At 46.8% G+C, this 16,193-nt stretch overlaps 1 protein-coding gene across 3 annotated transcripts in view; it reads left to right on the top strand.

The window, feature by feature from the left end:
- SEZ6L (seizure related 6 homolog like) overlaps window positions 1–16,193 on the top strand; it is a 176,596-nt gene that overhangs the window by 112,055 nt on the left and 48,348 nt on the right. For all 3 annotated transcript variants that reach the window (XM_074321069.1, XM_074321071.1, XM_074321070.1), the window contains exons 3-9: window positions 360–493; window positions 2,758–2,950; window positions 4,903–5,088; window positions 8,152–8,317; window positions 12,021–12,187; window positions 13,063–13,257; window positions 14,739–14,877. In XM_074321069.1, the coding sequence (XP_074177170.1) occupies window positions 360–493; window positions 2,758–2,950; window positions 4,903–5,088; window positions 8,152–8,317; window positions 12,021–12,187; window positions 13,063–13,257; window positions 14,739–14,877 (1,180 nt within the window). The remainder of the gene's footprint in view (window positions 1–359; window positions 494–2,757; window positions 2,951–4,902; window positions 5,089–8,151; window positions 8,318–12,020; window positions 12,188–13,062; window positions 13,258–14,738; window positions 14,878–16,193) is intronic.

Raw genomic sequence — 16,193 nt, 5'->3', positions numbered from 1 at the left:
GAGCTCTGGGTTCGAACTCTGATCGCTGTGTGAGCTTGGCCCAGATGCTGCCCCTCTCTGATCTTTGGTTTACTTATCTCTGAAATGGGCTCAAAAGATCAGTCCCTGTAAAGATGAAGGGAGTCACCCCTAACCACTGGTCAGAATGGTGCCTAGCAGCATGTAGTAAGTGATTCCCTGTCAGCTATTGCTGTTTTGATTATCATGTGATTCTGGAGCTGAAGGAGAATCAACTGCAATGGGAAAGGTGGGAACAGGAGAACACAGATTTCCCCAGAGGCCCTGTTCCACCCCATAGCCCATCTGCGACATTACCTCTGAGCTGTTCTCGGTGCCCTAATGAAAGTGCATTCCTCCAGCTCTCTGCAGCGTGAGCCTCTCTGACCCCGAAGGGTACATTGACTCCAGTGACTACCCACCGCTGCTCCTCAACAACTTCCTGGAGTGTACATACAACGTGACAGTCTACACCGGCTATGGGGTGGAGCTCCAGGTAACCACAGAAAGGTGCCCGGAAGTGGCTGCCTCTTCCAGGAGAAAGTCTCTGAAGGACTGTCTGAGTGAGGCTCACTGTTATCATCCAAATTATTAGGTTGGTGCACAAAGTAATTGCGGCTTTTGCAATTATTTTTAACCTTTTAAACCACAATTACTTTTGCACCAACCCAATAGTTTGGTTCTCTCTTTGCCCTAACCAGGGCAATTTGAGCTGGGCTTTGACGAATGCATAGGAGTTTCCAACTTAATGCTAGACTTTGACGAAAGAATAGGAGTTCCCAACTCAGTGCACAGCTGAAATAGCTTGGCACTCATGGAGGGAAGGGGGTATGTCCTTTGATACTCTGCTTATCAAACACACACACACACACACACACACACACACACACACACTCAGGGAAGCCCCACCTGGCTCATTTGATTCATACATTTTTGCCTGTAAACTAAGAATGGAAAAGCAGGGTATCGTACTATTCACATATCTGGGTTTGAAGTCCCAGCATTATCAGTTAAAGCTGTGTGACTTTGGGCAAGGGACTTTGCCTCTCTGAGCCTCAGTTTCCCCCTCAGTAAAATAGAGATGATCATGTTACTACTTTATAGCGTTTAGGAAAGGAATAAATATGACATTGCACAGAGAGCATTCAGCCAGAGCCTAACAGAGAGAGAGAGAACGCTCAGTGCATATGACCAGTTATGCTCCCCCTAGTTCCAGGCTTTCCCCAAATGGCCACCCATCATTAGAAGTCCTTTTTAAAATGGACTCAGGAGACATGCCTGGTGGTGGTGAACTGTCCAGTACAGTGTTCCACAGAGGAGAGGAGCAGGATGACACTGGAAAAGGAAGCCAATACTGCATGGTGGCAGACCCTTCCAGGCCAAGGTTAGAGGTCTGGATGTGAGCCTTTATCTAATGGGCAGTAAAGAGTCATCAGAAGTTTCTGAGCAGACTCAGTTGCATGGCCTGAACTTCCCTCTAGGAAGGTTTCTCTGACTTGTACAGAAAAGAGAAGACGTCAGTTGCAGAGCCTGTGGTCTTTGCAGCCCCCAGAGCTTAGCACGGTACGTGACACATAGTAGGTACTTAATAAATATTCATGCAATTAAACAAAGCTGGAGAAAAGCTGCAGTCCTTCTGATTCGGGCACTTAGTGAACACTCTCCTCCATATCATGAAGAGAATAACTCTGTGTCTAATACTGTTGGCAGCCCTTTCTCAGGCACAGTAGAATTCCTTCATTGAGCACCTACTAAGTACCAGTCAAGCTGTTGACATTGAGGGACACGGTGATGGGCAAACCTGATGCAGTGCCTGCCTTAAAGCAGTTCACCAGTTTGTAACTGAGACAGGCATGCATAAAAGACATCGGCATGCCATTTGAAAATGTCTCTATGTTTATAGGGGATGTTGTAGAATTATAGTAGAGGCACGGGCAAGCTCCTTGGTGGTCAGGGAAGGTCTCACATAGGAGGGCAATTGTGGTGGGGCTTTGTTGAGTGAATAGGAGTTCATCTAAGAGAAAAGAGAGTGAGGTATATGGCCTGAAAGAGGAATGGCTTATAGGTGAGGCCTGCCCTGCTTAGACAAGGGCTAGAAGGGCTGGGATTCCAGGTTCTACTGGGAGAGGCATAAATATCCAAATTGGGCACTGGGAAAGGACTAAAGTCCCCACCCCACCCCTACTCCATTTGTCCAGTGTGCTTGTTGTGTACATCTAAAGCATCTCCCTTCTTTCTCCTCCAAGCCTGGAGAGCACCAAGAACACGGTTCTTTGAGGAATGTCTGGAGTTGGAGCCACCCGTTAGGAGGACAAGAAAGTGGGGCTGAGAAAGCTCTAGAAATGAGGCCCTCTACGCCCCCACCAATTCATGCAGAAAGGGGAAAAATGCATTCAGTCATTCTGGAAATATTTATTAAGCACCTACTGTGTGACAGACACGATCCTAGGCATTGGGGACACCGAGCACCATGGAAAAGTCCCCACTAGCTCCAGTAGGATTTCTCTCAGCTGCCAGCATCCAGTGGCCCCTCACAGGCCTCAGCTATAGGGCCTCACAGGTCCTGGGAGCACCTCTCTCCCCTCAGCCTTTGGGGAGAGGACAGGGGTCCAGATGTTTCCAGGGCTGGGGCTTGGGGCCTGTCTGTCCCACTGAATAGGGGCTGGTTAAGGGGTGCTATGTTGGTAGTGTCTGGGGCTGGTTGGGAGGACCCTGGCTCAAACACAACTGAGCTTCTCTGTCTACCCCGACTGTCCCCAGGTGAAAAGTGTGAACCTGTCTGAGGGGGAGCTGCTCTCCATTCGTGGAGTGGACGGCCCCACACTGACCATCCTGGCCAACCAGACACTCTTGGTGGAGGGGCAGGTCATCCGAAGCCCCACCAACACCATCTCCGTCTACTTCCGGACCTTCCAGGATGATGGGCTTGGGACCTTCCAGCTGCACTACCAGGGTAGGATCAGGCTGAGGCTGATGGGAGGTAGTCCTGTGCCTCAGTTTCCCTCTGGAGCCAAGGATTCTCAAAATTTTGTCCCAGGGGTCCCTCTGGCAGTTTGGTAAAACCTTTGGACCCCCCTTCTCAGAATAATGGTTTAAGAGCCAAAAATGAAATGTGTACAATTAAAAAAAGAAACCAGTCCTATTGAATTACAGTTGTCGAAATATTGTTTTAATCGATATCAGAATCTACGTGCTGCTTTATTAACACATTAAATAATAACATCTCCTGGCCGTTCTGATAATTACTGTAATTTCAAAGTACTGAGGAGCATAAGAAATATGTCAAGATATCCATTGTGACGTGAAAATAGCTGTGATTTCTCTTGGTGAGAAAGTCACAGGTTCTATGAATATGTTACAGTTTGTTGCCTACATTCACGATGGAAGGAAATACCGCAGCTCAGTTAAGCGTTCATGAAAGTAAGCAAGCCACTTTTCCCCATTCAAGTTCATGGCTCCTGCATTTGATACATGAATCCCATGAAAGTCCACGTACTTCTGGTCAAGAGCCTCTGTCTCTTTTTGCATCTTCTACGAGCTTTCTTTTTATTTTTTCCATGTTGTCTGTTTTTAAAGTCTCTGTTCTTTTGCTTTCTGTTCACATCTCTCCTTTCTTCCTTCCTTTCTCCTTCCTTCACTTTCTTTTCCTTTTTGCTTCTTCATTTCTTCCTTTCCTCTCTCCATCTCTTCATTCCCACCCTCCATTCTCTCCTCACACTCTCTCTCTCCCCCTCCCTCATCGTGATCGCATTGTCCCACCTCTTGAGCAGTTGCCAAGGCCTCAGGTCACTTCCTTTAACCAGGAGCTCCCCCTGGATGTTGCCAAACAGCTGAACGGGCAGTGGAGTCGCTAGCTACCCATCTGGATATGGGGCACAATCCACATTTATATCAAATTGACCAAACATCTGGAAAACAATGTAGTTTTCACTTCTCCTTGGATGTTTCAGAAACAGGTGCATGACTGTCTATGGGAGTGACCATTTCATCACAGCTTTTCAATATCGAGACTCCCCTCTGTTGTCTTAATGAATTAAAAATACGAGGCGGGAAATAGCTTGTTGAGCCATGAACTGGAATTAGTTCCTCCTAGTGAGTACTGGGAATATAAATAATCTGTGCTGCGGGAGCGATCAGACCATAATCTATACTGGAGCTAGGGTGGATTTAACATCCTGTTATGGAAACTGAGGAGCTGAACAGGACCACAGACACCCTTCTACCAACTGCATGTAGAGTGAGTGCTGACTGCCAGACATTGGCAATCAGGGTGCCCTTCCTCGGTAGTCCCCATTTAATCCTCACCACCACCCATGAGCGAGGGACAATTTCCACTGGAAAGACGAGGAGGGGCATTGTATCACTTTCTCAAGGTCATGCATTTTCTAAGTGATGGAGAAAGAATGTACATTCACGTTGATCTCCCTCTAAAGCCCAACCCCTTCCTTCCCAACTGTTTTCAAGTTTTCCATTCCCCTAGCATTTCCTGAATAGCTGGCTATTCTCCTGGTCCACGAGTCTGCATTTTTAACAAACACCTGAGATGTTCGTGCAGGTGGGACCACCCTACCTGGGTGATACTGCCCCTCCTATGCCTCAGGAGAAGGCCGTGCTAGGCTCGTGAGAAGAGAGGTTCCAGTGAGGTTTGAGAACTCATTTTTCACCCCAAACTTGCTGTCTCTGGTTAGGCAAGGTTGGGAGCTTTGAGCCTAGAAAAAAGTGCTCGTCTGGCAGTCTCCACATCATATGATCAACGAGAGTCACAAAAATACCCTGCCCCAGCACTCTGGCGTCCCCAGGGGCCTCATCTTTTCTTCTCAGCACAAATTGGCTCCCAGGATGTGGGTCACTTTTTCTATCTCCCTGCTCTGAGGGATGATTGCCTGCCTTTGCATTTCTTCCCAGCCTTCATGCTGAGCTGCAGCTTTCCTCGCCGGCCCGACTATGGAGATGTCACCGTGATGGACCTGCACTCGGGTGGCGTAGCCCACTTCCATTGCCACCTGGGCTATGAGCTCCAGGGCGCCAGGACGCTGACGTGCATCAATGCCTCTAAGCCCCATTGGAGCAGCCAGGAACCCATCTGCTCAGGTACACTCCAGCCTCAGCTGGACCAAACATGGAGGGTCCACTATGAGTGGAGAGACCAACCCCCAGTGCACTAAGACTGACCTTAGGAATAGGCTCTCAGGCCAGGAGAAGAGACTGCTCCAAATATAGATGACTGCTGCCCCTTAAATTTTTATGTCGTCAAGTACATACAACATAAAATTTACCATTAGTGACATTTTGCACAATATTGTGCAACCATCACCACTAGGTAGATCCAGAAGAATTTCATCACTCCCTGTAGGCTAATAATATTGAGCATCTATTCATGTGCTTGTTGGCCATTTGTCTGTCTTCTAGGAGAAATGTCTATTCAAGTCCTTTGCCTATTTTTGTTATTTGGTTGTTTGTCTTGTTATTGTTGAGTTGTAGGAGTTCTTTATATATGATGGCTACTAGACCCTTATCAGATATATGATTTGCCAATATTTTCTCCCACTCTGTGGGCTGTCTTTTCACTTCTTGATAGTTTCCTTCGATGCAAAAAAAAAAAATCTTAATTTTGACAATGTCTAATTTATCTATCTTTTCTTTTGTTGCTTGTGCTTTTGGTGTGGCGGCTGCCATATTTTGAGCCCATTGAGTGTGTACAGAGCACCATGCCAGAGCAGCAATACATCTTCACAGCAATCCTACATGGTGAAACCATTCTCTCCATTTTACAGATAAGGAAACTGAGGCTCCTGGAGGTGAAGGCACTAGCCTAAAGTCACCAGATAGGACTTGAACTGAATCCAGAACCTTTCTTTGCCTTACTACACCTTCACTGATTCAAAATGCGGTCCTCAGACCAGCAGGTGGATTAGAAATGCACAATCCTGGGCTTCATGTGAGACCGACTGAAACAACATCTACATTTCACGGGACCTTTGTGCAATTCATGTGCACATTTTACATTGAGAAGCACTGGGTTATGCCACACTGTCCCTCCACCAGTGGGCAAATCCTTGAACCAACCTCAGCTATCAAGACAGCAAAACCCTATTAGATTCTCAAAAGTTCTGATGGTGACCAGGAGGGTATAGGCTGCTCATATTAACTGAGTTCCTGCTGTGTATCAGGCCATGAGCCATATACAAGAAGAATATTGGGAACAATACACATAATTCTTGCCCTCTAGGCATTCATAATCAGTGGAATCTGAACAGCAAATGAGAGCTGATGAGAAATTCCGAGGTTTAATTCTTGCAGTGTTGTTCCCGCAATGCCCTTCAGAATCTTTCTTCTTTTCTTTTTTACAAAGGAAAAAAAAACCCAGAAACCATAGGGCAGCTGGTCTCCGCACCTCTCTCACGTTAATTCTTATCTAGGTGTGAAATCGGGAAGGAATTAAGCCTCAATTTGTGCTAAGAAAGATGGATGGGGAAGCCACGGCTGGCAAATTAAAACCAAAAAGAGCCATCAGTCGGCTTAATAAGGCAAGAAAGGGGAGCAAAGAGGCAGCAAATGAGGGGCAGCTTGGGGAGGACAGATGGCCAGTGCCCACTCCGTGGACAGTGTCGTCCATCTCCTCAGCTCCTGAGCCATAAGGCAATCATGATGGCTATGTTTTGGGTACCTAGTCTGTGCCAGAGACTGTGCCAAGCCCGCTACAAGCATCATTTCATTGGTTTCTCATCACCATCCTCTAAGGAGGGTGGAATTGTGATCATCATTTTACAGTAGACTTGGGGTTCAGAGAGCTTCCGTGACTTGTGCTAGATGCACAGCAGATGCGTGGTACAGGCCAGGTTTGACCTCCAACTTAGGACAGGAAGGCAGCAGGGAGACAGACAGCCGCTGGGTGCTCTGTCCCTGGTCCTGAGAGCAGTATCAGGCTTCTAGGCAATGTCTTAGCTGTGTGTCACAGCAGGGTCCGAGCAAAGAGAGCCAGCTACCTTTCTATCCTACTGCAAGCCCTTATAGTTGTGCATCTTTTCAACAAACAGTTGATGAGAATCAAATATCTCCTAAGAACAAGAATAAGACGACCTCCTCACACTTGTGTAACTTGTGTAAAACCCAGTTCACCAATCACTTTTTAATATTTATTAGATGTGTATGATAAAAGTAGTATATGGTTCTGGTAAAAAAAAATTTTTTTTTCAAGACATACAAAAGAAGGTCTCAATTGATCCTGGTATCTAGTTCATTGGAATAGGGATGGCAGACCATTTTCTAACTTTTGTCACCTAAAATATGATGAACATTTTCCTACGTTCTCAAGTATTCTTTGAGAACATGGTTTATAAAAACTATATGAATGGAATGCATTTATTTCACCAAGTACCTGTAAGTGGACATTCATATTGTTTCTCATTTTTCACTCATAGAAACAATCTAGCAGTGAACATCGTCATTCATAAATTTTTTGTAAAAATCTCCATATTTTTTCTTAGGCTAAATTCCCAGAACCTTAATTACTAGGTCAAAGTGTTTGAACATACTTTCTAGATTTTTCACCAACTTGCCCTTTGGAAAGGTCATGGCAGTTTGCATTCTAGCCAGGCCTGAAAGCCGCCTCCAGTTTATTGCCACCTTTTCTCTTGACCAATTAGGTGAATGAAAATAGAATCTAGTTTAGATTTGCATTTCTTCGAGTATTAGTGGGGCTGAATTTTGAGTGCTTCCTAAGTACTAAAAGTGTATTTCTCCTTTTGTCACTGCCTGTGTATATCTGTCTTGATTACCATTTTATAACTAAGAATCAGGGCACAGCCAGCACCACGGAAGCACCCTTAAATCTCAGTCATTCCCTGCCATGGAACACACGTGATAATGGTTATAATCATGGAATAAGATATCCTATCCAACATGATGAACCCCACCAAGGAGAACAGGGATTTTCCATGGTCTCTGTCTCCCCATCCTGTTTCCTCCCACGAAGGGATAGGGGCGGGGGTTGAGGGAGAGGATGAAACACTCATTTTCTCTCCTCTCCTCTCCTCTCCTCTCCTCTCCTCTCCTCTCCTCTCCTCTCCTCTCCTCTCCTCTCCTCTCCTCTCCCCTCTTCTCTCTCCTCTCCTCTCCTCTGGTTGCCCACTCACCCCTACTTTCTGGCCCCAGCTCCTTGTGGAGGGAATGTACACAATGCCACCATTGGCCGCGTCCTCTCCCCAAGTTACCCTGGAAACGCCAATGGGAGTCAGTTCTGTGTGTGGACGATCCAAGCTCCAGAGGGCCAGAAGCTACATCTGCACTTTGAGAGGCTGTCACTGCATGAGAAGGACAGGTAAACCTCTGAAGGTCCCCAGCCAGCCTCATTCCCTCCCAGAGGTTAGAATGTGGCTAGGAATTTGGAGACTTGAAATGGCTGAAATTCTGGCTCATGGAAGTCAACAAAGGAAGAGATGGGGAAGACGGCAAAAAATCTTAGACACCGTCAGCTTCGATCTCATCCTTTTATGGGTAAGGAAACTGGGGCATACAGCCGGAAAGGGACTTGCCTTAGGTCACACAGCAGGATAGAGGAAAGAAGGTAATCCAGATCCCCCACGTTGCACTGCCTCATTCTTCCTCCTCCACATCCCTTTTTGCAATGGAACAAAGAAGGAGTGTTGATTTAGCACCTGCTTTGTGCTCAGTCACATACTAGGCTTTGTGGAGAGCAGGAGAAAAGTTGACCACATTGGTTCTTGACAGGATAAGAAGCTGACATGGAAAAACTAGATTTACCCACAGGACATAACTAGGGAAAAATGACCAGACTATATTTAAGTGAGAGCATGTCTGTAGACTTTTAAGTAATAGGCCTAGAATCCATACTCTTAAGACGTTAACATTATTCCATGATCTTATGCTAGAATATTCTTGAATGTCCTTGAAAACTAAGACCTTAGCTTAGACGTGCTATCTTAGGTTTACTTCCCTCGGAAACAGAGACATGACAAGGAGGGCAATTCGTTTATTTGGGAGCTGATCCTAGAAAGCACTGAGCAGAGAAGAAAAGGACAGTTAATACAGTAAGCATCAATAAGCAGGTGACTGTGGGGCAACTGGGGCTCTAGCCACTGGAGAAATGTGTTGAGCATACCTCAGCATGGCAAAGTGAGGGAACTGGGGTATTTATCTACCACCAGCACCCCCATCCATCATTGGGCTCCTGGACACACTGATTCCCCAATATTGCCTCCCACCCTTTGAGCTGGGTGATCTGGCTGATGGTCAGAGACATTGGATCTCTGGGCATGTGGGTAGGGCTGTCAGAGGGCATATGGGTAGGGCACTGACAGCTTTTGCTACCCTTCTAGAATGCCAGGACCTCAGAATTATGGAACCTATCAGACTTGTATCTTAGAGTTAGAGTGTCCTCGCTTCTTTGAAGCTTCAACCCTAGACAACTAACCTCTTTACGTAGGAAGGAATTCTTATAGAAAACACCAGGACAACTGAATAGCTTACCCCACTCATGAGTCCACTTCCCTCCAAGCAGTCCAGCTTTATCCTGAACAATTTCACATCAATAAATCACTACTTTAAAGTATACGATGCAGAATGGCTTCTCTGTGGCATCGGAATGACCTGGGGAACTCTTTGAAAAACAGATTCCCAATCTTTCCCTCTGGAAACTGATTGAGAAGCCAGAGCTGGGAGCCCTCAGCAAAGAACATGTTCTAAAACTTAGACCTCGGGTCTGCCTCTTCCGCACGGTGCTGGGGGTCAACCAAGTTTATGGTTATCCTAGACCATGAGAATGAGCAGAGAAAGAAAAGAAGTTAACCAAAATGAGTACTTTCTGAAAGTTATTCAAATCATGATAAATGTTCCAGACACACCGACACGTAGTTTCACTAGTAGTTTCTATGGGGCCCTGCAAAAGTCAACGAAAGATATGAGCTGGCAGCCACCAAGTGTGTCAGTACCGACACCAAGGCAAATCAGTAGGGAAAGAAGTTTGTAGTAACTCATCAAGGTTAAAGGTCAACACACATGCGCATGCACACACATAAATGCAGCCACTCACTGTACTAAAAAGAAAAATTAACTTTATCTGTTCCACATACGTTATTGAGAAAAAACAGCTAAAATACCACAATATATCAGCGGCAAGAGCTTAGAGCTACATAAGTCTCCACATAAGAAATGGGACCTTGACTTAAATCTTGGAAAGAGAGAGGATAAGGGAACCCAAAAATGCAGTAGAAGTAGTATCCCAAGCTGGGAAAATGGGAGGGGAAGGAAACAAAGATGTGGAGGGAAGAATTAGCAAGTCTGTTGGACGAGTGGGGGGCTGTGATAGAGGTTCTCTGGAAAAGGAGGACAATAAAAGCTGTGAAGGTAAATTGGGGTCAGATGTTGAAGGGCTTTGAATGCCAGGCTGCTTTTAGAGGCTATAGAGAGTCATGGAAGAATTTTGAGTAGAGGAGAGAAATAAAGAAAGATTCTTAAGATTTTCCCCAAAATGAAGTCTTTCTAAACTCCAGTCCCATGATACGCAGCACAAAAGGTGGATTCTCTGGTCAAACACGTTTGGAAGACACCGTATAACCCATCCCTGTCTTGGGAGATAGTAATGTCCATTAGCCAGCAAGGTACTGACAAGTCCTACAGGCAAAATGTTGAATTTTTATTTAGCCCAGCTTTTCCCAAACCCATTTGACCACACACTCTATGTGGATTTGAGACATTTTATAGAACATAGAATATTGCTGTTCTGGGGTGGGGCGGGGGGGATTAAAGACGAAAGAGTTTTTGAGATCTTGAGAGTTTCCTCCAGAGTAATCTTTTAAGCCAAAGTCTTCAGTTCTTTAAGAAAAGGAATCTTGGGGTATGACCCCCAAGATACAACAGAGTCAGTAAGGATTAGAAGACTGTGAAGAGGTCCCCCCTCACTCTTGGAATGACCCCTGACCTCTAGCCCAGCCCCCTCCTCATTCCAGACACAATAGACACATGGCAACATGAACAAACCGTGGCTCCAACATTTATGCCTTTTGGTGACATTAGAAATTCATCTGGGCAACATAATATAAAGCCTTTTAAGGGTCACAGTTAAAAAGCTCAAAGGATTTAAAATGCCTGTTTATGACTCCATAAAAATAACTTACCAAATTTGTATACTGTTTTCTTCTCTACTTTAACATAATTTCTTTAAAAACACCAAGATTAGAATCAAGTTTCAAATGGTTTTAACAAGAGTAAAAGTGAATACCGACATTTTGCCTCACACGTTTTTTATTTTTTTTTATTTTTAAAACACGTCTTATTTTTCAGGACCATTTTATCCTGTCAGAGTCTCAGAACCCACCTGTAAGATAGGTAGGAAAGACGGTATGACCCCTCCTCTCACAGGTGTGGAAATTGAGGCCCAAGATGTGTTTATATGTGCATAAACTCAGTTGGTGGGGAACTGGAAAGTGGAAATCAGGATTCCTGGCTCCGCACACCATGCTCTTAGGAAATGAGAATCAGAGACAGAGAGTATTAGGTGTCAGATGCTTACTAAATTTGACTTGCATACCTATTCTGTCCTGGGCATTTTATATGCCCACGGTCTCTAACCCCAGGTAAGATTGTGCCCATTTTACAGGTGAAGAAGCAGAGGTTCAGTGAGGTGAAATGCCCTTGTCCAAAGTCACACAGGCAGGACTCTGTGTGACTGTATATACCACAGTTTCAGGAATGATGTCAGCCCATTAATCCCCACTTTTCAACAAGTAAAAATGATCAATATCAAGTAATGAGCCTGGCTTATTACATTGTACGTATCACTTTCCCTACAACCTCAGAAGCAACCCATGAGTCTAGGACAAGCATCTTAGAGAAAGGAACCAGGCTCTGTAAGGCAAAGCAAATGATCTGGGCAGGTAAGGGGCAGAATCAGGATTTGGGTATGGGAACGAGGCAATGCTCTACTCATTACACATCCCTCCGGCTGCTGTGTGTCCGTGACCCAAGAACACCTCTCATTGGCCCTCCTCCTTTCCCACTGCCAGGATGATGGTCTACAGTGGGCTGACCAACAAGTCCGCTCTTCTCTATGACTCCCTTCAAACCGAAAGCGTCCCCTTCGAGGGCCTGCTGAGCGAGGGCAACAGCATCCGCATTGAGTTCACATCCAACCAGGCCCAGGCGGCCTCAGCCTTCAACATCCGATTTGAGGGTGAGTGTCTGCAGGGGCCTCCCTTTCTCCTGGAGTGGCGATGTGGGAGCAGGGGAAGCATGGGGGGGCTGGGGTTGGGTCCTGAGAGGTAGAAATCTGTCTGGTCAAGGATGAGGGAGGCCTAGTGGCCAGACTGACCCTTGGACTTCCAAAAGCAGACTTGGCTTTACTAATAACTACACCTCCCGTTTACTGAACACCTACTATATGCCCCGTGCCTTGTGGGCAGTGTGCATTTGATGCTCTCCACACTGCAATGTGAGAGCTGTTGTTATCATGTAGAGGAGTAAACTGAAGTTAGGGAATTTGGGTGACTTGCCCTAGGCCACCAGTTAGAAACAAATAGAGCTCAGACTTCTGTCCCGCTTGAGTCTGGACCCTTAAGCTCTGCTCTACTCAGTGAGAGCTTCCTCTAAGAGGCATTGCTAAGGGCATCTCCTGCTCAATCCTGGCCCTTTAAGGAAGGATGCCCTTGGGGATTGCATGTGCTTTTGGGGGACTTTCAGTTCTGTCTTCCTTAAGTTGGTCTTTCTCTTAAACAAACATATGGTTTCAAGTCTCAGAAATCAGGTCTCTTAGGGGAAGGATCCATATGGGATATTAAAAGGAATTGAAATACAAAAACTCGGAAGGTTTGGGAGGACAGAGAGTCTTCATCCCATTTTAAATAGGAAAAAACAATAAGACCCCAAGAAACCACATGAATGGCCCCAGGGCCCTCAGCTAGTCAGCTAGCACCAGATCATGGGGTCTGGTACCTATTTTCCTTGGAACTCCCCTGCATGTCAAGAAGGGATCCATCTTCTGAGATACGGCCCTGTGAGGGGTGCCTGACTCACCTGAGCTGCTTCCTCTCTTTTGAATCTCCACCCCAGCCTTTGAGAAAGGCCACTGCTATGAGCCCTACATCCAGAACGGGAACTTCACCACGTCCGACCTAACCTATAACATTGGGACCATCGTGGAGTTTACCTGCGACCCAGGCCACTCCCTGGAGCAGGGCCCGGCCATCATCGAGTGCATCAACGTGCGGGACCCCTACTGGAATGACACAGAGCCCCTGTGCAGAGGTGAGCGGCCCAGCTGCTCTCATCCCGTGGTGCCCAGGGACCTCCTCCCTCTCAGATGCAAAGGCCACAGCCCCAGTGCAGAGGCCGGTCACCCGTTTGCATAGCAAATTTACCATTAGCTCTCACTCTCCTTTGGGGCAGGTGTACTGCTTGTCGTGGAGAAAATTACAAAATCGATCGATTCTCAAAAGTGCCCCTTCCTCCAGGTACAGGTCTCATAGCGCACAGTTTCAGGAAAGGCTTTCTGCATAGAGTTCAGCGCCTAGGTACCCCCTCTGCTGCGCGTTCTTGTGCAGTGTACAACCCACCCCACAGCTCAGGGCAGTCCTGAGCCTGATTGAAAAGAATAATAATAATAGTTGTTAACAGGAGTGCAAAAACTGTGTTGCAGGCACTCTGCCAAAGGCTACCTACACACATGATCTGATTTAATCCTCATTACAACCCTTCCTATTGACCCCATCTATAGATGAGGAGCATGAGGCTGTGAAGGGACACACCTAAGAATACAGTGACGGTAATTGGCAAGGGAGGGAATGGAACTCAGGTCGCTTGCTCTTTTCTCAGAGACCTGTGCTCTGAGTCCCTCTGGATGGTGTTGGCTCTGTAGAACCCTCATCTACATGGGCCCCCCATGTCCTGCCCTCCCCTTCTCCCCATATCCAAGACCACTGAGCCCCCCGAGCCTGGGTGCCTGAGTAGCACGGAAGTAATGAAGAGAACCTTTGCTCCTGGAGGCTGCTGCCTGCATGGTGCTTGGCGTGAAATCACAGCCTCGCCGTGGTGAGGGATTGATCTCTGTATTAAATGTGCCGGTTTAACAGAGCGGAATTTATTGGTGCTTTGGCCTCTGCCACATTGAGAACTTTCCAAAGCGGTAAACACAGAGTGGAATTTAAAGGGCCAGGCACGGCCACATCTCTCCTTCCAGGTCACAGCCGGGTCTTTCACAGTTATGTTCACTCAGAATTACCCAGCACTTCCCTTGTGCCAGGCTCTGTGCGGTGTGTGACACCCATGAGCCCAGTTAAGCTTCAGAATAACCCAGTGAAGTCAGCAGGGGCGTTACTTCAGTGTTACAAAGAAAGGAAACTGAGGCCCCAAGAAGTTACATGCCTTGTCACAGAGCCTGTTGGTGGCAAAGGCAAGAATAGAACCCAGGTCACCTGACTCCAGTGTACCGTTTTGTAGCCACTTGCTCACTCTGCACAACAGCAGGACGGGAAGGATTCTGCCAGCACTTTGAACTCTGTCCTTGGTCCTGAAAGAACTTATAGCTCCACAGTCATCAACTCTGAGCTAAAGGAGGCCGGTGACCAGCCCCAATGTAATCATCCCATGCATGTATGACTACCTGAGGTGCAGGTACCTGTCCACCATACACGATGAGTCGTGACTATGTGACTTCGTAGCCCACACTCTTAACCGTTATCCCACGCTGGCTTCCTTATAAATAAAGTGTGTCTGTCTGTGTCTTACAGCCATGTGTGGCGGAGAGCTGTCTGCCGTGGCTGGGGTGGTGCTCTCCCCAAACTGGCCAGAGCCCTACGTGGAAGGTGAAGATTGTGTCTGGAAGATCCACGTAGGAGAGGAGAAACGAATTTTCTTAGATATCCAATTGTGAGTATTGCTTAGTGGACCCCCAGCCCCGCCAGACTGGGGAAGAAGCTGGTCCTGCTTTATTCTTTCAATCAATATTAAGTAAGCATCTACTATGTGTCAGGGGCTGTGCAAAGAACTGGGGTGCCCATGGTGAAGGAAACAACATCACACGCACAGAAAAAAAGTCTGTGCTCAGGAAGTCCTGTCTGCTAAGGAAGCAGATATTAACTGAGGAGATGCACCAATCATTGCACACTGTATCTTTGATAAGTGGTGGAAGGGGAGGTGCATGGTGCCAGGACATTCTATGCTGGGGATTTAATACAAGGAGGGTCAAACAAGCCTTCCCTGGGAATCTAATACTAAAGCTCAGAGTGAAAGGAAGAGTTGGAGTGAATGTACCCAAAAGGAACAGAATGTGCAAAGGCCTGTGGCAAGAGCAAGCACGGCATTTTCAAAGGACTGAATGGCCAACGTAGCCAGAGGAAGAGGGCAGTGTCACACTTACTCTCTGTACTGCAGTAGTTTACTTCCTATATGTCTCTCTTAACTACACCACAAGGGCCTTGCAATCAGGGCCTGCTGTGATTTATCTCTGTTCCAGGGTCTAACACAGAGCCTGACACACAGTAGGTGCCCAGGTCATGATTACTGAATGAAGAGATGTGGTAGTGCATGGACTTATTGCCTTGTGGCTGTTTCTTGTACTTAGCAGGGTTACCTATTAGATGCTCCATCCAAAACTCCCCCTCCCCAACTCCCCAGGAATCAGGACACTCACAGAGATCAGGGAAATGCCTACTCGGAGCCAGGTGCAACAGTGATTGCTCTAAACATGTATATCTTAGATAATTGTCCCACAAAACATACCCTGCCTGGTAAACTGATTATCCCATCATCTGGATTCGGACCCCCCAGCTGGCAAGTAGCGGAGCTGAAATTTGAATCCAGCCTGTGCGGCTGCTCATTCATGCTCTTTCCACTGTCCCATGTGAAGTTGGGAAGGAAACAGAGATAGATGGTGGTGTCTGGAGAAGCAGAAAAGTTTTCTGGCAGACCCTGGCACCGTGGCTGGCAGGGAGCAGGACGCCAACTTCTGAAGAACCTCTCTGGATGTGTCCACAACCTCTAGGGGGTCAGTTCTCCCCACAAGCCTGAAGTGCAAACCCAATAGGCGGTGCAGCAGGGCTTAGGGGCTGCCTGGTTCTGCAGAGGAGCCTTGCAAGTGAAGAGGGGATTTATTTGCAAAATTAGGAGTGACTGTCTTTGGAGACTGTCTCTTAGAAACAATGGAAATGTCCTCAAAGGCTGTCCCAGGACCTCCTGTTCCAGTT

Source organism: Rhinolophus sinicus, linkage group LG16, assembly GCF_036562045.2.
Source record: "Rhinolophus sinicus isolate RSC01 linkage group LG16, ASM3656204v1, whole genome shotgun sequence".
Taxonomy (NCBI): Eukaryota; Metazoa; Chordata; class Mammalia; order Chiroptera; family Rhinolophidae; genus Rhinolophus; species Rhinolophus sinicus.
The sequence above is the reverse complement of the archived record's forward strand: the minus strand, read 5'-3'. Positions and strand labels throughout refer to the sequence as shown.